The sequence below is a fragment of the Dipodomys ordii genome, unplaced genomic scaffold, assembly GCF_000151885.1.
Source record: "Dipodomys ordii isolate 6190 unplaced genomic scaffold, Dord_2.0 Scaffold27, whole genome shotgun sequence".
In the NCBI taxonomy this organism is placed as follows: Eukaryota; Metazoa; Chordata; class Mammalia; order Rodentia; family Heteromyidae; genus Dipodomys; species Dipodomys ordii.
This window is the reverse complement of record NW_012267243.1, coordinates 9,562,577-9,587,364: the sequence shown is the minus strand read 5'-3', so window position 1 is coordinate 9,587,364 and position 24,788 is coordinate 9,562,577. Positions and strand designations below refer to the sequence as shown.

Sequence of the window (24,788 nt, the reverse complement as noted above, 5' to 3'; positions counted from 1 at the left end):
ATGCTCAAGGCTAGCATTCTATCACTGGAGCCACAGTACCACTTCTGGCTTTTTCTGAATAGTATTGGAGATGAGTCTTAGAGACTTTTCTGCCCATTCTGGCTTCAAACCATGATCCTCAGCTCTGTCTCCTAAGTAGCTAGGATTACAGACATGAGCCACCAGCACCCACTGTCTCATGCATTTTTGTGATGGGAGAGTTCAGTCATGGTTATTGTCTCTCTGGACTGGACCTCAACACACTTGTTTCCCTTGATTCTCAGGATGCCTAGATCATACTTGCAGCTTCTAAACGTTAGTTCTCTTCTGAATTTTAGTGTTTATACTAATGTTATCTACTTTTGTACTACAAGTATGTGTTTAAAAACATCATACTTGAGCATCATTTCTGTGAAATCATGTCCTATTACTAATTTCCCCCAAGTAAAGAATTCTATGAAATTGAATTACCTTTTGAGGAATACTTTAGCATTACTTTCTTTCTTGAACCTCACACTGACTTTAGTTTTTAGGTATAATAACACAGGGTTAGGGTGGTCTACATTTATCATACACAGTTGTATACCTACTCTTCTTTAATGCATAAGTGATGAAAATTTTATTATGTAATATTTAAACAATAAATGCTTATACTATATATACTGTAATGAAAGTTAAAGACTCAAATTAGGAGAGAAGGATATAAAAATGCAGTTAAAATCTATGTCTAATAATATTCCTACTTTTATTTTTTTAGGTAAGCAGAATTTTATATAGTTTCTGTACAGCCTTCAAACGTTCTTCTAGACAAGTGTCTGATGCTAAAGACTCGATTATTCCAACCCCTGACAGTGATGTGTTTACCTTCAGTGTTTCTTTGGAGGTAAAAGAAGATGATGGAAAAGGAAATTTTAGGTGAGGTTATTTGAAAAGAATTTTGTACCTAAAATATAATATGACTAACACAGTTTCTTGAAGTGTTGACATAAAGCTTTCAATGTAAATAAATGTTTGACTGGTGATTGATTGTTACACTGTTATCATGATTTTCAGATATTTAAATTGCTCTCCTAGTGATTAAAATGTATTGATATTGTTATATATAACATTTAGTAAAATGGTAAAAGTATGATAGATGTAATCTTGCCAGACATAGAGAATCACTTAACATTTTGTCCCCTTTATTTCTAACAGGTTTTTTTTGTTCACTTTATAAATATATTTTCTTTTAATTTTATGACTTATTTTTATTAATATATTCTTTTCCCTTAATTCCATTATATTAATTTCCATTTTCTTTATAGTGATATCTATTAATAAGTTCTTTTTTCTTGGTTTTCTAGAATTTGAACTCAGGGCCTTAAACTTGCTTGGCACTTTAACCATACCTCCAATTCTTTTTGCTTTAGTAAAATTTTCTTAATTAAAATAATTGTTTAGGCCAGGCACTGGTTGCTCATGCTTATAATCCTAGGGACTCAGGATGCTGAGATCCCAGGATTGCAGTTTAAAGCTAGCCTGGGCAGGAAAGTCTGTGAGACTCTTGTTTCCAATTGACCAGTAAAAAGATGGAAGTGGAGCTGTGGCTCAAGTAATAAAGTACCAGCTAAAGGATAGTGCCTAGGCCTTGAGTTTCAGTCCCAGTTCTGGCACCAAAAATACCTGTTTAAAATATTTTTCTTTAGTTCAATGAGATAAGTGAAACTTAGCCAAATTTTCGAAGTTCTTTTTCATTGGTGGAGTATAGGGTTAAAATGATGATGATGATAGTAATGGTATTGGGACAAGATATAAAAGTGGGACTATCTGGGAGGAGATCAGTGAGAAAAGCATAGTGGAACCCAACAAACACTTTTTGAAAAAGGGAGAGGGAGAGAAGTAGAATAGGAATATGGTTGGAGGAATTTACCCTTTGTGCATGTATAGAAATATCACAATGAATCTTCCTCATTACATATAAACATTAACTCAAAAATAAAGAAGTGTATTTTTTCTCTAGTTCAAAAACAATGAATAGGAAACATACTATTCAGTGATCATTTATATGCCTTATTTGTGTCTTTAATTTTAACAAAAATTGCTGGGCAGGTTGTTTTTTTGGCTTTGTTTTTGGTGTGGGTACTAGGGCTTGAATTTTGAACTCAGACCTGGATACTGTTCCCTAATGTTTTTGTTCAAGGCTAATGCTCTGCCACTTGAGTTATAGCTTTACTGCTGACTTTTTGCTGGTTCATTGGAAGTAAGAGTTTTTTTTTGGGGGGGGGTCCAGTCGTGGGGCCTGAACTCTGGACCTGGGCGCTGTCCCTCAGCTCTTCAGCTCAAGGCTAGTGCTCTACCACTTGAGCCACAGCGCCACTTCCAGCTTTTTTTCTTTTTGCTTATGTGGTGCTGAGGAATCGAACCCCAGGGCCTCAGGCATGCAAGGCAAGCGCTCTACCACTGAGCCACCTTCCCAGCCCGGAAGTAAGAGTTTTATAGACTTTCCTGTCTGGGCTTGCTTGAAATCATGAGATCTCAGCCTCCTGAGTAGCTATGATTATATACATGAGCCAGCAGCACCTGGCACTGTGTAGGTGTTTTATCTTTATTTTTACAGATAAAGAAATGGTGTCTGGCCAAACAAGTTGTTCAGTGTTTTTCTTTCCTGATAAGATACTTTTCTTTAGTTCAATGTGGTAAGTGAAACATCTCATTGGGCCTACTGGCTGTAAGAATCGGGAATTCTTCCTAAGAAGCCTTGAAAGCAGTGAAATGCTCATATGTTGTCATGGATCACAGCCTCATTCTGAGTGTGCCCGCAGAGGTCATTTGACTAAACACAACTTATTTACACGCTAATATTTCCAGTCACCGTCAATAGCAATGGATGGACATAGGTCTCGTCCAAAAAAATGGAAGTCTGGTTCTCAAATCTTTAACCAGTGCCATAAGTAGAGGTTCAAATTATGTTTGTTGTTTTAATTAATATTTTGTTTTAGGAATAGTTTGTTTGGCTTTGGCTAGATTTTGACTAACTTTCTGTGATCTGTATCTTTATCCATTGTTTATTTGGATGTATCAGAGTCATCTCAAATTTTACATGTCTGAAAGTAAGTTGTTCTTACTGTGTTTGCCTTGGGTTTCACTTTGTTTTGGGTGCTTCTGGTTACACCAATAGCTAAATCAGAAATGTGATTGTCTTAAAAAATTAAATATGTAATATATTAAAATTAGTTAAAATTTGATATTAACTGAAGTAGTCATATTTTAGATCTTTATTTTAATCTTGGTTAGGAAATAAAATGTAAGGCTCCTATAAATCCAACTCAAAAGTAAGTAGAAGTTATATTGCTTACTATAAATAGTTTGCTACTTGTGGGAAGATGAGTTTAGTACATCTCAAGAGTGCTGTTGTTTACATACTTTGTTGTATTCGAATCCTGGATCATGTTATTATTTTATTGTATTACTGTATTGGTAATTCTTGTTCTTTTTAATGTTTCAGTCCAGTGCCTAAGGATAGAGATAAATTTTATTTCAAGTTAAAGCAAGGAATAGAGAAGAAAGTTGTGATTACAGTGCAGCAACTTTCTAACAAAGAACTAGCCATTGAAAGGTAAGTAGCTCATTCCCAAACCTTACCAAAAACTTGTATTGACATTATTTTTGTGTTTCACAAGGCATATTGTGATTCTCAGCACTATTACTGTGTCTTTTCATTGTACTTCAATTTTTTTCACTTAAAATGCTGTAGTTGGTTAAATAAACTACTTAGACACAGTTAATTCACTGAAAATCTAAGTTGATGGGAGAAATTACATGGTCTTGTCATCCAGAGTTAAAAATCTCAAAAAAGCCGGGCGCTGGTGGCTCACGCCTGTAATCCTAGCTACTCAGGAGGCTGAGATCTGAGGATCGCGGTTCAAAGCCAGCCCGGGCAGGAGAGACCATGGGACTCCTATCTCCAATAAACCACCAGAAAATGGAAGTGGCGCTGTAGCTCAAGTGGTAGAGTGCTCACCTTGAGCTGAAGAGCTGAGGGACAGCGCCCAGGCCCAGAGTTCAAGCCCCACGACCAACCAAAAAAAAAAAAAAATCTCAAAAAAACCAGCCACATGGCTTTGTGAGTTTTTTTCCATAGCTATGGATTTACAAGTTCTGATGCTGACAGGTGGGTTGAAGGTCCTCCCCAAGAAAGCACTGGAAATGTATTCTACTTTCCTCTGAACTTCAGACTGTTCTTTTTACTGAATAAAGTTTCAGTGGATTATTGTTGAAGTTCTTCCCCTTTAAACTAACCTCTCTTCTGGCAGCTACCTACTGAGCCACTAAGAAGAGGCATTTTGGGATTGTGCATAGAAGAGTGCAGGGGTTTCTGATCCCCAGAGGAGTAGCTCAGACAATGTGGCTATCTTTAATGTGGATTCCAGTTACAGCATTGAGAAGAGTATATCCAGTCTTGTCTGTTTAGAATGTGCTGAATTCTTAATGTTTTTTGAAGTTTCCTATCTGTTAGTCTACCAAGCCACAGAACCCTAGTATTGAAGTAGACGCTTCTAATAATACCCAGTATTTCTAGATTTCATCTGATCACTTAACTCTCTACTGTTACATTCCAGAGCTTTTTTTTCTTTTTTACACATCATGCAGTTATAGTCTGTTGTTTTGTTTAATCTTACAGATAAAAACAAAGCACAAGGTGCTGTTTTTTCTCATTGTTTGGCACTAAGTCTCATGCTTTTTTAGTTTGCTTGCTTGGTTGGCACTTTACTTCTTGGGCCATACCTCCAGCCCAGCTTTTTTAATTGGCAAAGTAAAGTTTACTTCTGCAGAAGGGTATGCTACTGACAAGAAGTCCAGGAAGCATGCTTGCTGGGCAAGCAGAGCACTCAGGCTTTATCTGAACCTATTACTGTCCTTTGTTAGGATTGCTCAGAACTTTTGTTCACAATCGTGTATGGTTGGTTAGTTTGAGAGGGGCTAACAGTTTTAGCTGAGCAATCAACCAAAACCAGGACACTTGGCCAAAACTTTTCAGCAAAAAAATTCTTACCCAGCTGGTACTTTACCATTTGAGTCCTGTCTTCAGCTCCTAGAAAGACAATTCTTTTAAAAAATATAATTTTGTTATTACTAAGACTGTATATGGAGGGAGGTTATCATTTCAAAAGCCAGGTAATGAGTACATTTTTTGGCAGTGTCACTCTTTCCTTTGCTTGCCCCCAGTTTTCCCCTCCCATCCCTGCCCACAGGTTACATAGGTCATTTTCCACATAGTGTATAATACTAAATAGCATAGTTGCATTTGTTCACCCTCCCTCCCTCCATTTCTGTGTCTCCCTTTTCCCCCTAAGGGAAAAAACCCAAAGCAAAAACAAACATCACTACCACCATCACCAACAATAACAAAACAACAAAAACAATAGTTGTCTTAAAAAACATTTTTAGTTTAAAATAATTACAGACTCACAGGAACTTGGAATTGTACCAAGAGGTTCTACATACACTTCCTCCAGCTTTCCCCATTGGCAACATCATATGTAACTAAAGTGCATTACTCACACTTTGGAAATCAACATTGGTATAATCTGCAAATCTGTTAGAGCTTTTATTGAATCTTTGTAAGTAGTAGTACTGTTGTATATTGTGGTAGTAGTTCATTGCTTTAAGAAATTTATATTTGTAACCTGGATGCTGAGTAATTATAAAAGATAGAGGTATTTCAGGAAGTGTTGTAGCTCAAGTGGTAGAGCGCTAGCCTTGAGCTGAAGAGCTGAGGGATAGCGCTCAGGCCCAGAGTTCAAGCCCCACGACCAACCAAAAAAAGTGAAAAAAATTCCTAAAAAAGAGAGATATTTCAGCAATATTCTCTGCATATCATGTATATCTGTATATCAGTATTCTATGTATCAGTTATCATTGCTTCTTGACTACAAATCTACTTACCTTTGACTTTACTTTTCTTTCAAAGCAGTATTCAGTTGTGACACTAGAGGGAGCTGGAGGGACACTGCAGAAAGGAGAGAATTCTCTTTCTGCTTCCTGTGTGCTCTCTTGTTCTTTGCCACAAGGTCTGGGGCCATCCAGTGATACTGCATTCTACCTTCTTTGCACGCAGTTCCTCTGCAAGCTCAGAGTTTTGGTTCTGGTTCTGTGAGTCTCACTTGTAGCCCTCCCAACATAGATATGTTGCACCATAGGCTTCTTTCTGTCTTGTTAGTGAGCTGGTTCGTGGGAGCCCTGATTGCCTTTGCTTACGTGCTTGCCAAACTGGGCTTCCTGTGCCTTCACTTTGACTGGACATTCCAGCAAATTTCCACAGCTACAGTTAGGCTCCCTATAGGGAGATCTGAGTGCCAGCTCTAGAAAATAGATTCTCACTCCCACCCTTCCTATGCTTGCTCTTCCTTGGGATACTTTTTTTTTCTTAATAGTTATTCTCCCATTATAGTTAATTCTTCATAGTAAACTTACTTTGTTCAAATTATTTTATGTTCTTTTTCCTGATTGGCGTAACTATGACAGTATCTAATTGAATTAGTATCCAAAGATATTAACCAGTCATTATTTTTCTGGGATTACAGTTACCTGGAAGGAAATTCCATGAGACTCATATTCAATTAACCCCAAAAAGCTGGAAGTGGAGCTGTGGTTCAGGTACTAGGCTTGAACACAAAAGCTTAGAGATAGGACCAAGACCCTGAGTTCAAGCCCTAGGACTGGTACACTCACAAAAAAGTACCTCTAAATATAATTATTTTACTAGTATGTGTTGCTTAGTTTGTCCTTATGATGGCAGCATAGATATAGATCCTCCCCTACCCCCCCCCCCCCGCCGTCACATGCACACTTTTAAAAGTTTTTGGATTGTTTGAAAGAAGGAAGAAGACCTGAATTTTGTTTTGTTTTGTTTTTGGTCAGTCATGGGGCTTGAACTCTGGGTCTGGGTGTTGGCCCTCAGCTCTTCAGCTCAAGGTGAGCACTCTACCACTTGAGCCACAGCGTCACTTCTTAAAATATTGTTTTTATGTAGTACTTCAGGGCAACTAATTAACAAAAGTTCAAAAAGTCTTTCTTTTTTTTTTTTCAAAAAGTCTTTCTAATAAATGAAATCTTATGCTTTATGCTGATTTTTCTGTTATCAGTACAAAGTTTAATAATCTTTTTTTCCTTTTTTTTGGTGGTATTGGGATGACTTCAGAGTGTCACCCTTGAAGGAAGTGTTCTGTCATTTGGATCCCCAGCCTTTTTGCTTTACAGTTTTTTGTTTTTTTTTGATAGGATCTTCTGCTTTTGCCAGGGCTAGCCTTGAAATATTATCCTCCTATCTCAGCCTCCTGAGTAGCTAGGATTAAAAGCGTAATCCTCTATATCCAGTTTTTTTTATTGTGAAAATACTGTACAGAGGTGTTACAATTACGTGGGTAAGATCCAGTTTGTTTTTAGGCAAGATTCAACCTTTTCTCCTAGACTGACTTGGATCTATGATCCTCCTGTCTGCCTGTAGCATTGGTGGGTTTACAGGTTTGAGCTACTGGTCCTGTGCTCCTGGTCTATACTTATTGTTTTTATTCTCATACTATTTTTCTAATTGTTATTTTCATGTTTCCTTTAGGGTTTATATGTTTAGAGTGAGTTATTTCACTATTTTGTACTGTAGAAAACTTCTTTGATAATGGTCCAAAACTTAGGCTAATTTAGTTGTTTGAAATGGAATCGAACTTCTAGGAACCTTTATTTTGTACAGAGATAATACTGTTCTATGTTTAATTTTTTCCCAGTCCTGGGGCTTGAACTTTGGGCCTGGGCACTCTCCCTGAGCTCCTCTGTACTAGTCTAGTGTTCTCTCACTTGACCCACAGCTCCATTTCTGGCTTTTTCTGTTTATGTGATACTCAGGAGTCAAACCCAGGGCTTCATGCTTCATGCACTCTACCACTAAGCCACATTTCCAGCTGCCTAACTCATATTAAAATTTTAAATTATATGCCCAAATGGTGTAATAAAGAAGAAGCAATACTACACAGCATAACTGCTTGTTATTTCTTGTAAGGTAATTGGCCTCTGCAAATTTGGATTTTGAGAGTTTTTCTCTCATTTCTAGAACTGTTTGTATAACCAATGTGATTTGGTGTATGGAACTTCGGTTGGAGCTATGGTGAAGAGTACCTATTGAATCTCTATGGGCTTTTATGGTAGAAGGAAAATAATATATATTGTCAAAACTTGTTGGGGCTGGGAAGGTGGCTCAGTGGTAGAGCGCTTGCCTTTCATGTATGAGGCCCTGGGTTCGATTCCTTAGCACCACATAAGCAAAAAGAAAAAGCTAGAAGTGGCGCTGTGGCTCAAGTGGTAGAGCGCTAGCCTTGAGCTGAAGAGCTGAGGGACAACGGTCAGGTCCAGAGTTCAGGCCCCACGACCGGACCCCCCCCTAAAAAAAATGGTTGCGGATAGCATTAACTATATCCTGTGTGACTCCACTGAGAAAAGCTCTTCTGGGTTTTTTCCTCCTGATTTCATTCCTTATGCCTTTTCCTTTTGCTTATCATGTCTTTTATCAGTTCACTGTAGAAAAACATAAGCATAAGTGCAACTATATCCTGAGGCATGTGAGGCATCTTCAAAGCAAATCAGAATATATGGTGGTCTTGGTCCTGCTTCAGCACAAAGGCAGTTTGCTATTAGTAATTTTTCACTCAAATAATGTTTAAAAATCACTGATTCCCTCTTTGTATTCTGTACTTGTCTAGGCATAGCTTTTATTGACTTAAGGAAATATTTATCTAATTGAAGGCCTTTTATTAAGTGTCAGCTCTTTTGGACATTATTTTCAGAACAGTAAGATTTGTGAGATGAAATTATGAGTTAATGATAATAAATATATATTTAGGTTTAGAAATTTGCAACATATCAACTGAGAGTATGTTTAGGCATAGAGATGACTATTTTTTTCTAGTGTACTTTAAGTAATACCTCATCCACACCAGTGTACTCCGCTCTTCTTCCTCCCTTCTTCCTCTCAGTAGTAGTGAGAAGATGACTAGATGTCCAAATTTCTCTGGTAATATTGCTCTTTGGTTGATTTGTACACCTTAGTTGGCCAAAACTGAAGGAAAGTAGAGTAATCTAGAACTCTACATACTCCTGTAAAGATTCTTCTTTTTACCTCCAACTTACAGCTTCACTGAAATAATCTAATCTGTTTTGCCTATTTCCCTCAGGTTTGTAAAAGGTCCAGGATTTCTGTTTTTCCATCACACAGTCATCCTTGTATGACTCTGCATTTCTCCTCACTTGACTCCTATCTCTTATCTCCACTCATCCTCCTTAGCCATTCCATCCTTACTCTGGAACTCATAGTCTATCATCAGCACAATTCCTTTTAGTGTCACAATGTTTTTTCTCCCTAAATGTAACCTTACCTTTCTATAGTTTGCTTTTCACCTGGGCACACTGCTTCCCTTTTGCTTAGATATGATGACTATTTTCTTTCTTTTATATCGTGTATTGCGGGCCTGCAGATATGTATCTTTCTTGTTTGTTCTTCTGCCAGGTGGCTATTTCTCTTTCCGTCTTAAACAACAACTTGGAAGTGTATGCTATCAGATTTTAAAATCCTCTACATTGTGTATGTGTGTGTGCTAGTACTGGGCTTGAACCAGGGCCTCATACTCTCACTTGGCTTTTTTGCCCATAACTGGTACTCTACCATTTGAGTCATGCCTCTAGCATTTTGTTGATTAATTGGACATGGAGTCTTAAGGAACAGAAATCTGGATATTATACTTTACCACAGGTATAGCTTGCCTAAATCTTCTCCCATTCTGTAACCTGTTTTCTTGCTTTGTTGTTTCCCTGTAGTTTTTAGTTTGATGTAACTAATTTTGTTTTCTCTCTTTCTTTCTCTTCCTCACATTCTCTTTTTCTCTTTTTTTTCTTTTAGTAGTTGTACAAAGGTTCTTCTCCTTCCCCCAGCAATTGAACCCAAGGCCTCATACATGCAAGGCAAGCACTCTGCCACTGAGCTACATCCTTAGTCACTTTGCTATACTGTCATTTGTTTGTTTATACTTTTTGTCACTTGTCTTATTGATATCCTGTTAAGAATAGCCGAGCCCAATTCAGTGCCATGATGTGTTTCTCATGTGTTTTATTCTTGTATATCATATTTTCAGGTGTTAAATTTCAAGTGTTAATTCATTTTGTTTCACTATTTGTAAATAGTAAAAGATAGTCTAATTTATTGAAGAGACCAATTGCCATTTTCTCAATAGATATTCTGGACACCTTGGTTGAAAATCAGTTGACTATAGATGTGTGATTTTATTTCTTGTCTCCATTCTGTTCCATTGATCTGTCTGTTTTTAGGTTAATACCATTGTTTTGGTTATATTTTTATACATATTTTAAAATAGTATAATGCCTTTGGCACTTAAGAATGCTTGATCTTTTAGAGATCTTTTTATATTTAAGATTTATTTTTATTTTGTGAAGAATATCATTTTAATAGAGATGACAATGAATCTATAGACCACTGGCTACTATGAACATTTTAATAATATTGATTTTTTTTCTAATTGAATGGAAAAACGAAGTATTGATTTAGAAGTAAATTATTAGTCATTGAACCATGTTGGGTTGTAAAATTTATTGGTTTATTTTCATATGACAATAGCTAAATTATCATTTTGTATTTAAGTTATGATTCCAAATTAAGTTATGATTCCAATTAAGTTATGATTTCAAATTTTGATCTGTTGGTAACATAGAAATAAATAGAAGCAATATTGGCCAAAAATGGTATGAAGTAGTTGTATTTTTGAAATTAAAAAATGACCTAAAATATAATCTCTTTTTTATTGCTTTCCTGTTAGTTAAATTCTCTGCACTGAGAGTTGATTTTAGGAAATAGTAGCCATTAATTTTACAGTATTTTTTCCTACTAGAGCAGAACATTGGTATCTGTGAGTATATAGTTACAAGGAGATTTCTGGTTGAGTAAAATATGTGACTGCTTAGGATGTGTAGAGTTTCAAACTCTTAAAAATTATTCAGATTCTATATGGAACACGCAGTAGGCAGTAGGTCTGATCATTTGTAACATAAAAGCATACAGAATAGGTTACATTCCTGTGACAAAAATTATACTTGTATACTTTAATTGCTACCTTTCAACAAATCTAAACATTACACTTTATCACTTAAATGAAGCACATAATTTTAGCTACTTTTGGGGGTACCATTTTCTTTTTTAAAAAATTTTAATTTTTTAACTTTGGTATTGGTATTGGGGCTTGAACTCAGGTCCTCATGTTCTCACTTCGCTTTTTTTGTCTTTTTTTTTTGGGTCCTGGGACTTGAACTCAGGGCCTGGTTGCTGTCCCTGAGCTTCTTTTGCTCAAGATTAGTACTTCAAACTTTTTTGGTAGTTTAATGGAGTTAAATATCTCACAGACTTTCCCTCCTCCCAGGCTGGCTTTGAAATGTGATCTTCCTGAGTAGCAAGAATTGTAGATGTGAGCCACCCATGCTTGGCCCCCCCTAGCTTCTTTGCTTAAGATTGGTGATTTACCACCTTTTGCTACTTAATTGGAGCTAAGAGTCTCTTGTACTTTTCTGCCTGGGCTGGCTTCAAACTGTGATCCTCAGATCTCAGCTAAGATTACAGATGGGAGTTACCAGCACTTAGCTGTCATTTGCTTTTTGAGAGGCAAATTTTAATGAAATGTAGGGCATATCAACTGAGCTGTGTTATGTACTTGTGGGAAATTTTTGTTTTTCAAATCTGTACTTTGATTTTAGTAGTACTATGGTTTCAACTTTAATACTTAAGTCCTCAGCCTTTTTCAGTTTTTTTTTTTTTTTAATATGGTCTTGTGTCTTTGCCTGGATCAGATCTCCTATTTACAGCGTTCTTCTGTAGCACTTATTAGAGGTTCATGCCCTCAAGCCTGCCTGGCGTGTTCATCAAGATGGGATCTTGCTAGCTTTTCCCCCTTCCTGCTGGCCTGGAACCATGACATCTCTGCCTTCTACTATGTAACTGGTATTACAGGTATATGACACTGTGCCTAGCTAAAATTTCTTTTGATATTTATTATTTTTTAACTTTACTTGGTCAAAACTTTATGTAATAAATCTGAAAATAAGGCAGACTTACTGTAATTTGTCCTGGTGTTCTAGGAAATCTTTGGTGAATGTGATGGTTTTGATAATGTCCTTCCAAAGGTTCATATGTTAAGGAATTTTTTGTGACATTCTTGGGAGGTTAATGGAACCTTTAGGAAGTGGAGCCTAGTGGAAGACAGTCAGATCTCTTTGTTTTCTGGCTGCCATGAATGAACCATATTCTATGTACTACGCTTCACAGATCCAAAGCAACAGGGTCAAGTGACCATGGAACTTCTGAAACTATGAGCCACAATAAACATTTCCCTTGTCAAGTCGATTAGGTCTTGGTATTTTGTTGAAGTAAAACAAAAGCTATCCAACTCAAGAACAAATAACACTTTCTGTCTGCCGAATGCAGAAGTAACCAGTTTATACACCTTGCTTCCTGAGAAGAATAAACGAGTAGAAAGACTCCTTCCCATTACTGAGGGCTCTGAAGACAGGAGAGTGAAAATGTTAAGATCAAGAAATGTGAAGTCCTCTTGTCTGGATTTGAATTGAATCCTGGTTCTACAGTGACATTGATCAAGTTGTTTAACTTCTCTGAGCTTTAGTTTCTAATTTTTAAAGTTTATTATTATTAAAGTTTATTATTTTACAGTTCATGACTAAACTTACCTCTTAAAGCCTGTTGAGAGGCTAAAGTCAATTAATCATTGTGACATATTTGCAATAAATGACAGAGTAAATGCTTAAAATGCTTGCTACTATTCCTAGTTGTATCTATTAACACCTAGTACCACTAGTGGTACTTATACCACTATAATCATGATTTTTTTTGGATTATTGGTGATTTTTATTGAGTGATTATTGGTGATTTTATTGAATGAGAATAGACTGCCACCATAGGAAGACAAAATCTTTGTTATATTTATTTAGAACTTTGGTATACATATAGGCAATCCTTATTTGGCATAGTTATGATATGCATGAATTTATGTTATTATGGCTTTGTTAAAACCATTCCTCTGACTTTAAGGTTCAGTTTTTGGTCATGGTATTATTAATTATAGTTAATAAAGCACAAACTTTACTGTTAGATTTTCTGTCCATTAGTCATAATATAAATACATGATCAGCAACCAGTCATGCTGCTTCTTTCAAGTCTGTTGGTGATTGGTTATGGTCCCGTTAGCTCACATGCAGCAAAATGAATTGTGCGACTTCCTTGTCTACCAGCATTGAAGCTAGGTGATACTTGGCAGAAATGATAATTGAAAGAAAATTGACTAACAAGTGAACAGTCATAATGCTGAAAATGAGACTGCTTATGATCTTAGTGATATTAGTAGATTTGGAAATTAAAGAACAAAATGAAGATGAGACTTAGGCCTTCATTGTAGCAGTTATATGAACCACTCTGGAAAAGTATAACGATTATAAAAATATAATAAAAGCATTCCACCATCTTTTTGTTTAAATGTCACTAAGAATAGAAAATTGTTTAAGGTTGAATTGGAGCAACTTAACTTTTACTTTGGATTGAGGGCTGTAATAAAAAAGTACAATCAATTTTGGTAGCATTTTTATCACATTGAAAGGAAATTTTACAGAGATGATGCAGTTTCCTTCACTGAATTTGAAAGTAATATAACATAAAGCTTATAATTGAAAATATCCAGACACCAGGGCAGGAAGTAACAATGAATAGCATATGTGTAGCATAGCAAAACTTTTATTTCACTATAGAAATAACATTTCAGGATTTGTGTAGGACATAGGATTAGAGAAGAAATAGATGACTGTGGTAGTGTTGACACTCAATGGAATGTTCTTGTTCAGTGGAATCTTGATATACAGTTAAGAGGAGCTTGGGGAAGATGAACTTGTCAACATAAATAAAATACTTATAATTAAAAAAAAAAGGTCCCTGAGGAGGTGACTGTTGAAACATCTGATTACAAGAGCTCTTGTAGATAGAGTACAACATTGAAAATGCTAAGGACAAACTGTTAGAAGCCGTTTGAAACTTAGAAAGGACAGTAACCATTCAAGACATAGAAAAGATGCTTATTTTGTATATGAGAAGGCAGTAAATATGGCGGAAACCATTATTAATTAAAAATTTCAAGGAAAATAATTTTTAATTCTTCTAAGTATTTTCAGTGAGGCAGAGTACTCAGTCAATGTCTTGCTTTTAAAAATTCCCCTGTACATGTTTATAACTAACATTGTATTTTTTCCTCCTGTGGTACTGGAGACTGAACTCTGGTTCTTGTACTTGCTAAGCGAGTACTTTGCCACTTGAACCATACCTCTAATCCCTTTGCATTTAGTGTCTTTTTCTGATAAGGTCTTGTGCCTTTTTTCAGGGCCAGCTTTGGTCAATAATCCTTTTATACCACCTTCTGAGTATTGGGATGACAGGGATGTACCAGTTTAGATAGGGTTCTTTCTTTTTTAAAAAAAAAATAAGTTTTTTTTAAATTGTGAAAATACTGTACAGAGGGGTTACATTTACATGAGCAAGGTAATGAGTATATTTCTTATCAAGCATTGTTGCCTCCTCCTTTGTTTTCTCACTACTATCCCTTTCCTTCCACCTCCACAACTACACTTCCCCCTCCACCTCCCTGCTGCCTAAATTGTAAAGTTCGTTTTTCAACATAGTGTCTTGTACATCACATTGTTGCGATGGTTCTTGCTAACTTTTTTCCGGACTTGTCTTGATCAATGATCCTTCTGTCTCTGTCTCCTGAGTCTTTGGGGTTACAGCCTTGAACCATCATTATTGGTGGAGTTGATAAGTTTTGACCAAAAATTTTAGAGGTCACAGAACAATCATAATTTCTTCCTTTGACTATATAATCACCATGGATAGTTTCAAATTATATTGTTATTTTTAGAGTTCTGCACTGTAGTTTATAATGAGAAATACTTGTGTATGATGATATGTATTTTTCCCTATTTGATATCCTTAAGGAAGGAGAAAACTTCAGAAAGCCTTAATGACTTTTATGATAGACTTTCTCAACTATTTTTGGTTTGAGCCTCGTTAGGGTAAGAGTGGGATATCAATGAAATGTTTAGTTGTAGTATTTTATACATAATTCTGAAAATCTTTACCCGAATTATAGATTTCTTTTTTTTTAAGTTATATTTACCCCCTTTTGTCATGTAGTCTCATTTTCTGGATTTTGTGGTTTTATTCATTTATTTTTTGTTGTTTGAGATAGGCTGTCATCATGTACCCCAGGCTGGCCATAAACTTACAATACTTATGTTCCAGCTTCCTGAGAGCTGATATTAAAGGTATATCCCACTGTGCTGGCATACATTTCAGTTTTACTACAAAATCTTTGTCTAGTAAGAGACTATGGTTTTTACTTGTTAATTGGTCATATTGATGCCAGGCCCGCTTACCCTACCTCTCTCTTTCCCTTTCTTTTTTCCCCCACTTCATTGGTGCTTTCTATAGTCTTCATGGTAGTAAAAAGAATTCATAATGCTTTGATGGACTAAAGTCAAGCAAATTATGCTAATGTTATTTATTGCAGGACATTAATAGATCTAGTATTCTCACTTTTTTCCCCTACAATTGCTCTAATATTGCTAGCACAATCTTAGATACTGATTTTTTGGTGTTTGTTATGAATAATATCTTGGTATGAGAACTGTTTAAAGCACTATTTTGAGTAAGAACTCACTAAAGATTATGGAGGGTAGAACTTTTTCTTCTAAATGGTAGTGATAGTAACAATTTATAATTGCTAACTCCTTTTCAGTTTACAGTGTACTTTCACCCCATATGTTTTTTTGTTTCAGCTTTGCATTAGTATAATGAACATATTCATACTTCGGAAATGTGGTGATGTTTTGAAGGTTGTGCCTTGAGTTGGTTCTTAGAGGGAGTTTATAGTCTTTTCCATTGTTTGTCTAGAGAGGTGACAGGGTAGATGTAAAAGAGCATATAGATTTGTAGTCATAGACATGGACTTGAATCTTAGTTCCATAATTTAATATCCTGTGGTTTGGGGCAAATTACTTTCTCTTAAAAACCCAGTTTTATCATTTGTGTTAATGAGGGTTATATAATTATGTAGTAGTAGCTGATTTAGTTAAAACATTAAATTATCAATATGAAATTAATTTGTTGTTAATTAAAACATTTAATTAACAGCATGAAATATTCTTAGGAAGCTTGATTTCAATTTGGAGTCAGGTATCTATTTATTGTATTATAATGTTGAATGCCTTTCTGCTTTGCTGACATTCTGTATTTATAGATATTAGAGAACTTACTAATCTTACTACAATTACCTTCTTGCTGTTTTCTTTCCCCATCAGACTGAATTCCTTGAGAAAACAGGTGGGATAGCAGTTTGCTTTCCTGTTTTACTCAAGGAGATATTAAGAGAAGATTGAGCTACTTATTATTCACATCTGATGTTTGTGTTAGTAATAATATCTATTTCTGACACATATTCCTAATAAATATTTCTGGTCTCCATAGGAAGCCTGATGTGTTTTAATGAAGTACTTTGAAAATGACTAATAACTTGATAGTAAAAAAATTGAGGTAATTTTGATGCTGGAAGAGCTAAAGTTTGTATACTGTGACTGTCCTGTTTTCTAGAAGAAAAAAACATGTCAGGAAGGGCTACGTGCTTTCTAAGATTTCACTTCCGGTTGGAACTCTAGGAAAGGAGTTCTGTATCAAATTATGGTGACGAGTATTTTCATTTATGGAAAATCCAAAGCTTTAAGACTCTTTGTTGGTTCTGACCAGCAGATTCCAGAGTGATTGATGAAGAAATTCAGTGATATCTCAGAATATTGTTTATTAAATAATTAATATTCCAATTACTACTCCAATTACCACCTTGGGGTGAGGAATGAGTTTAACTGACATAGTGTTAAGCTCTGCTTAACCTCTCTACTAACCTCTGCTATTATAAATTCAAATTATCCCAGGACATACTTAAGAGGAGTTATAGGAAAATAGACATTCCAAGGTACAGGAGATTAAAAAAAAATCAGGAAGCACTTAAGCAGTTTTGGCAAGGCATTTAGGAATGTCCTCACTAAGATAAATACATATAGGAACTCTGTCTTTTGACAAGAATCAATATAAAGATCAAACAGTCATAATCCTGTGTTTTTAGACACAGGATGAAAAAAAACCCCATTCAACCAGGGTTTTCCACTATTATCATTCATACTTCAAACACATTGTCAAATCTCCTGCAGCTAGGATGGTTCCCACAGCTCCTAGCAATGGATTACATTGGTAAAAAATATACTTAACCATTTACCCAGAAGTGTTTAAGAAATTGTATGAAACAAAGAACCTGAGAAAAGTAACAAAATTAATTTTTAACGTATACTACTTTGATATTTATTAATTTATTACAATGAGAATAGTAGTTTCGTAATGTAAAAAAATCCTTTTGATAGATAAAATTTTCTTTAAAAATCTATGAGCAGTGCAAGGTGGAGCACAATATTATAAGAAAGTATGAAATATCTTTCCTCATTTTCAAGGTTGAGACCAGTTTTCATATGTGAAAAATTCAATCTTTTATTGTTACTTAGCAAGAGTTTAAGACAAGAGTAGATGAAATAGAAGAAATAGTACAGTGAAGTGTGTGATCGATTATTAATTTGTACAGACTATTCATTGTCTGCAGTATGGAATAATCATTAAAATTATCAATATTAGAATATAGTAATTTCTGTGTACTAGGTTACATTTTTCCATTGACATAGGATACATTTTCAAAATTATCCTTATAGTTTATCAACTTTTTTTTTTTTACTATATTCATTATTTCTTTTGGATACCACAAGGGAACATTGAATAAGGCATCCTCAGGTAGTTACAGGAAGTATTTTTTTTTTAAACAACTTTTTAAACTCACATTTGGTTAGAACCAATCACTTACTTTTTCATGTGGGAAAAGACCATGCTTCTAGGAAACTAGATGGTTGGAAAACAAGAAGAACCAGATACTGGATGACTGCCACTAGTTTGAAAATTAAAAAAAAAAAACAAACCAAAAATCTTTGTTTAATTTAGTTACATTGTCTATCTCTTCTCTAAGACACTTCATAGCATATCACATTTTGGGAAGATAGATTGAAAACCCTATTAAATGGTATACCTTGTTGGAAGATGGATGTCCTGATAGATTTACGTTGCTTGAATTAAAGATCTGTTTAATAAGAATATGAATTTGAGTGAATTGTTTAACTCTAGACTTTCCTTACCTGTAAATGTTAGTTAACAGTAGCCTAGAAAATATAAAAATTTTAGTTTAATTGCATTTTAGAGCTTATGAAAATCCTTTACAAGAGCAGTAGTGTTGGTAGGATTCCTGAAGCTTTTCTAGCATTATCTACATACAGTATGTAGATAAGAGTATGTGAATGATATTTTGGTTAAAATCCTCACTAGTATAAGAGCACATTTAATAATGAAGTCTCTAATTTATAAACAAAACGGAGAATATAGTATTAAATGCTATTCAGTGAATATGACTGTTGAGGGTCAGGGGATTCTGATAGTCTGCAAAGAAATACAGTGCTTTGTTATTTTCAAAAACTTACTTTTGTTTTTCAACTGGCTTAATCCGTCTTGACCATAGCAGTTTCAAGGCAACTAAAATCTCTTATTTCCCTAGAAACTGATCTATATCTCACTACTATACAGTTTGTATCCATTTTTAGGGTAGTTTCTGATTCTGTAATTCTTTATGTGTAAAATAAAGATTTTGAGATTTTTTATGAGTTCATTATTTTTATGTGACTTTATTGTATATCTTGAGGAATTTTTATTTCTGGTGTTCCTCTCAAAAAGCTATTTATAAGTACAAAGCTCAGATTGTATGACTATTATAAACTAGGCTTTTTTTGTATTCTTAATACCTGATTTCTCCTTTTTTCTTCTCATTATTTTCAGATGTTTTGGAATGTTATTAAGTCCAGGTCGAAATGTGAAGAACAGTGATATGCATTTACTGGATATGGTAATGACAATCTTAAGCACCTTAACTAAATGCAGATGTAGTTATATTTTTAAAGTATACTTTTATAATTTTGTCAAGTTATCAGAATTACTTCTTTTAGGTATGTTATATCTTTTCTTTAAAGTACCAAATGTACAGTTGTAACATATTTTTTAAGTGAATGCAGTATCTTTGTTTGATTAAAATGTACTGATTGTTTAAATACAGTTAATTTGAATCCTATGATGTTTTAAGCATTTCTTTAAAAAAATCTTGCCTTGATTATTTGCCCTTAGTAAAGTATATTTACTATATTTCTTTAAGGAATACCAATAAAGATTAACACATTTTCAGGGGTTGGTATTTGGTATAAAAATAGCAAAAACTTTGACTTAAATTTTTTTTTTTTATGTTGGTTTGAACTCAGAGCCTGGGCTTTGTGCTTGAATGTCTTTGCTCAAGACTAGCACTTAACCACTTGGGTCACAGTTCTACTTCTGGATTTTTGGTGGTTAATTGGAGGGAAGAGTCTCATGAACTTTACTTCCTGGGCTGGTTTTGAAATGGAGTCCTCAGATCTCAAGCTGCTGTAATAGTTAGGCTTTCTTTTTTTTTTGGTTGGTCGTGGGGCTTGAACTCTGGGCCTGGGCGCTGTCCCTCAGCTCTTCAGCTCAAGGCGAGCGCTCTACCACTTGAGCTACAGCGCCACTTCCGGTTTTCTGGTGGTTTATTGGAGATAGGAGTCTCACGGTCTCTCCTGCCCGGGCTGGCTTTGAACGCGATCCTCAGATCTCAGCCTCCTGAGTAGCTAGGATTACAGGCGTGAGCCACCAGCGCCTGGCATAGCTAGGCTTATATTCAACTAGCACTCAGCAAGAATCTTAACTTTAGACAGAAATATTTTCTGATTCTTTTTAGTTAGTGACATTTATTTTGTGAATTAGAAATGTTATAAGAAATACAGTAAGTATAAAGTTCCTTATTTAGTAAACAGATTTTTATGTTTAGTAGTAATGGGCACTGCGTATTTTGTTCTTTCTAATAATGATTTGTAAATATTAGTTTTACACACCTGTGTCAGGTTTTGTTTTTTGAATTAGTAACATCAGCAGTGATTTTTTAAAGTTTTATTGGGATGCTGTATATTTTTTAGGTGCTTGTTTATGTGCTGAGCATTGGGTGAATTGCTGGGGTTTACACATAAGTAAAACAATTCTTAGCATCTTTGGGTTCAGTCTTTTGTTGGAAACTTTTTTTTTTTTTTGGGTCCGGTCGTGGGGCCTGAACTCTGGGTCTGGGTGCTATCCCTCAGCTCTTCAGCTCAAGGCTAGCGCTCTACCACTTGAGCCACAGCGCCACTTCTGGCTTTTTTCCTTTTTGCTTATGTGGTGCTGAGGAATCAAACCCAGGGCCTCAGACATGCAAGGCAAGTGCTCTACCACTGAGCCACCTTCCCAGCCCCATTGGAAACCTTTTAAGTATGTGACCACAGTAATGAGTTAAAATGCTCTTTCTAGTGTACAGTGAGCCATGGAAATGTAGACAGAGCTGCCTAGATAGGTCAGATGAAGATAACCCATTATATTGAATATAAAAAGGTAAATAAGTTTTTTAAAAATCCCTTTCTCTTTACCTGCCTGTACAGCCTATCAGTCATGAATGTGATTTTATATAAGGCAAAACATAGCGTTTTGGAGTTTTGAAAATTGCAAGTATAAGGAAGTATTTGAGGGACACTGAGACATAAAAACTTCAAAAGATATTGGGTCCTAATTATGGTCTTTCATCAGAGTTTAACAAATAGAGTTGCACCACTGGCAGAGATTTAGCCAGAAAACTGAATTTTTATGCCCCCTTGTCTAGCTAGCGGAGCATTCTTCCTTCTTAGTGCCATTAAAATGAAAGGCCTTTTCAGCCTTTGTGCTCCTGAAAAGTGGGCTTACCTGAACAACAAATAATTGGGCAAATGTTTGTACTTGTTATCATCAACAGTTGTGATTTGTTAAAACCAAGTGTTGTTAATCTTCATGACATAATTTTAGTCAAGGGTTAATGACCACATATTAAAATACCTAAAAAAAAGGAACTCATTACCATATATTGGAGCTTGCAGACCATATATGATTACTACAAGGTTATTTCTTTGTAATCAGATGAAATATTTCTTGTAATTTTCTCTAATTAGTCTTAGTTCTGCCATCTAGAGAAATTAATACTAATATTCCTTTGACCCAGGCAGCTGGTCATGGCAAACTGACACAAATTTTCTGCTACTTTACTTATTTGGATAGGCTGAAAATGCATATATGAACATAATTTGTGATATCTTTATTTTGAACTTTTTCCCCTCAGTGCTGCAGATCAAATCTAAGGGCTTGTGTTGGCTTAACAAATACTCTACCACTGAACTGTATCTCTAGTCCTGTTTTTCTTTTGTTTTCTTTTATTAAATTTAATTTTATTATCAAAGTAATGTACAGAGGGGATAAAGCTACATATGTAAGATAATGAGTATATTTCTTGTTGAACATTTTAACCCCTCCCTCATTTTTCTCCCACTTTTCCTCTCTCTCACACCCCCCCCCAAGTTGTAAAGTTTATTTTCAACATATTGTCTGAGTGTTGCTGTTGCATTGGTTCACCCTTTGTCCTTTGTCTCACCATTTTGTTGTTCCCCTTCCCTTCCCCAATTAATATATATAAAAGACAAATCAGGGATTCTTCCACTTATGTCCTCCAGCTCTTTTTGTTTTTGTTATTTTTCAAATAGGGTCTTGCTTTTGGCTTGCATTGGCCTGGTCTGATCTTCTTAATGTGTACATTTTTCACATAGCTTGCACCATTGTAAGCCGTTTTTGTATTGGATTAGATGGGTTCTCACAAACTTATTTTTGCACTGCTTGGCTTCAAACCAGGATCCTCCTGATCTGTACCTTCTGAGTAGCTAGTATTATAAGGCATGAGTCACAGTTCCCAACCCTGTTTGAATATTTTTTTTTCAAGCCCCAGTCTAGGGGCTTGAACTCAGGAACTGGACTCTGTCCCTATGCTGCTCTGTGCTTATGGCTAGCACTCTACCACTTGAACCACAGTGCTACTTCTGGCTTTTTCTGAGTACTTTATTGGAGATAAAAGTTTCATGGACTTTTCCTGCCTAGTCTTTGAACTCTGATCCTCAGCTCTCAGCCTCCTGAGTAGCTAGGATTACAGGTGTTAGCCACTAGCTCCCAGCTTGGAACAGTTTTTAAGCAGTACTGACTTTTCCTTTTTGTGAATATTTTCTAATAGGCAAGGTGAATTGAGACTTTTTAGTTTAATAAATCTATAAGTGTTTAAGATCTTCATAAGCTATACGTATAAATGAAGATTTTTGTGGTTAAATAGTTTTGTTATGCTTATGTATATATACACACTTGGCATAATCATCTACATAAATTCATACAAATAAAAATTGGTATTTTTTTCAGTACTAATAGCAGAGAGTCAGATTTCTTCCAAAATGAGAATAGTTTTGGTCAAGGAATTTATAGTGTAGGAATAAGGAAATAGTTTTATTTTTCTTTTGTTTTTAGCCTGTATAGCTCATGCTTACCTTTAATTCACTAGTTCCTTGAACTCATGATCCTCTCACAGGCTTGCACCATTATACCTAGTGAAAATAACCATATTTAACCTATAGCTATTGATACCTAAGAAACTAATGGCAAAACACCAAGAAAAGCAAAAAACTCAGAGTTTGGTTTCTTTCTTCTGGAAAATAATTTAAAATTTATGTTCATGGATTATATATTGATGATATTCTAGAAACTGAATCCATAGTTACAACATAGATTTTAAATTGTAATCCAGTATACTCACAATGTATGTGCATATCTGTAAAAACTGAAGCAAAAGTTTTGTGAAACAGTATTTAATCCTTACACATGTGATAAAATCTGTTTTTCTTCTACTGGTTTTGTTCTTGTGCAGTTGCTATCCTTTCTTCTTTGATTCCCTTCTTTTGGCTTTTCAACATGTGCTCTCCCTTAATTTCTACAAGTGTCTGTATTTGTTTATTGTCTGCTTTATTTACAATTCTAATCTTGAGATCTTCCTTCTTTAGCTTCCTGAAGGCTGGATTATAAGTGTGAACTACCACATCTAGTTCCTACACTATGTGTGCGTGCATGTGTGTGTGTGTGTGTGTGTGTTTGTGGCATAGTGATTAAACTCAGGGTCCCCTATAAGCCAGACAAGTACTCTGCCAGTTGAGTCACCTACTTTGCCCTTTAGCTTATTTTAGTTTGACCTAGGGGTTTGTTGACTTTGCTCCATTTGACCTTCAACATGTGCTCCTCCTTCACTTATTCTGTAGCTGGGAATATGGGTATGAGCCACCACTCTGCTCCTACATACTATTTTTTAAAACACTTTTCTGATGTAATAATTCATAACTCTCTTTTATATGTGCCCTGTTACAGCCTAACTCATCACTAAAACCTTTCAGCTTTTTCTTCTAACTATCACATTCCTTGGTATTAATTCAAAGAGAGATCATTATTAGTTTAGCTCATCTTTTTGAACTCAAAACAGAGCAAAATTTCTGGTCCAGAGATTGGGATCTTTTGGATCAGAGCACATTCCTGTTCAGGGGAGGTAGAAGGGGGTGATAGGGAGAGAGGAGAAGAAAGGGAGAGAGGGAGGGATAGGAAAGAGGTGAGAGAAAGAAAGCAAGTTTATAAATATATGTGTTTGGATAGATTGATTGATACATAGATACTGAGTAGGCTTCCTTTGCAAATGGTCTTGAATTACTTTATTTTTGAAATTCAGGATCATTGTACTCAAGCTACAAAATTTAATTAGTAAATCCTTGCTAATATATTAAAATATACATAATAATTACCAAATGACTGACATAATCTTATAGTAATTTGGAGACCCATCTGTGAAGGGATAATAGTAATAAAAATATGGAAGATTTTTTTTCTGTTTTAGTCTGATCCTTTTAGTACTCTTCATACCATGAGAAAATTGAAAACTGGAAGTTCTGCAGATACTGTTCTTTTTTAAAATACTTTTTTATTGTAAAACTACTGTGTATAGAGAGATACTGTTCCTTTCCATATATACATATTTGTATACTTTTAAGATGTTCTGTCATTGGGCATCCTCTATTCCTTTCTCCCTATAGACATATGCACAGCTATATGTGGCCTTGTTTTCCCCATGAGAATTGCTAATTTCTTCAGTAAGAATTAAGGACTTTGTGAAAGTTTAAAATAGAGGAAATGAAGGAGTAGGAGAGAAAAGATGAAGGAATAATAAGGGTAGAGTGATGAAGCTAATAAACTATGTAACTGCAAACCAGAATTAATCTCCTAATACTGATTTTGATAATTTATGAAACTTTACAAATATATGATCATAGATAATAAGTTTGAAGATATTGTATTACTGTAGAGTAAATTAATATTTTAAGAGTATATTAAAAACTAGAACATTAAAGGAAAATACTACTCTTTTTATGATTAGACTTTCAGTCTAACTACCTTCAATTAATTCTGCACTATAGTTTTTTTTTTTAATTTTTTATTGTAAAGATACTATACAGAGGGTTACAGTTACATGAGTGAGGTAATGAGTACACTTCCTCTTGAACATTGTTAGCCCCTCCATTGTTTTCCCCCTACCATCCCCTCCCTCCCTCCCTTCCCGGAAGTTCTTTTTTTT

At 35.1% G+C, this 24,788-nt stretch overlaps 1 protein-coding gene across 1 annotated transcript in view; it reads left to right on the top strand.

Annotated features, from left to right (window-relative positions):
* LOC105985115 (rab GTPase-activating protein 1-like) overlaps positions 1-24,788 on the top strand; it is a 379,696-nt gene that overhangs the window by 56,086 nt on the left and 298,822 nt on the right. The window contains exons 6-8 of the mRNA XM_013015523.1: positions 737-894; positions 3,464-3,574; positions 19,031-19,097. Of these exons, the coding sequence (XP_012870977.1) occupies positions 737-894; positions 3,464-3,574; positions 19,031-19,097 (336 nt within the window). The remainder of the gene's footprint in view (positions 1-736; positions 895-3,463; positions 3,575-19,030; positions 19,098-24,788) is intronic.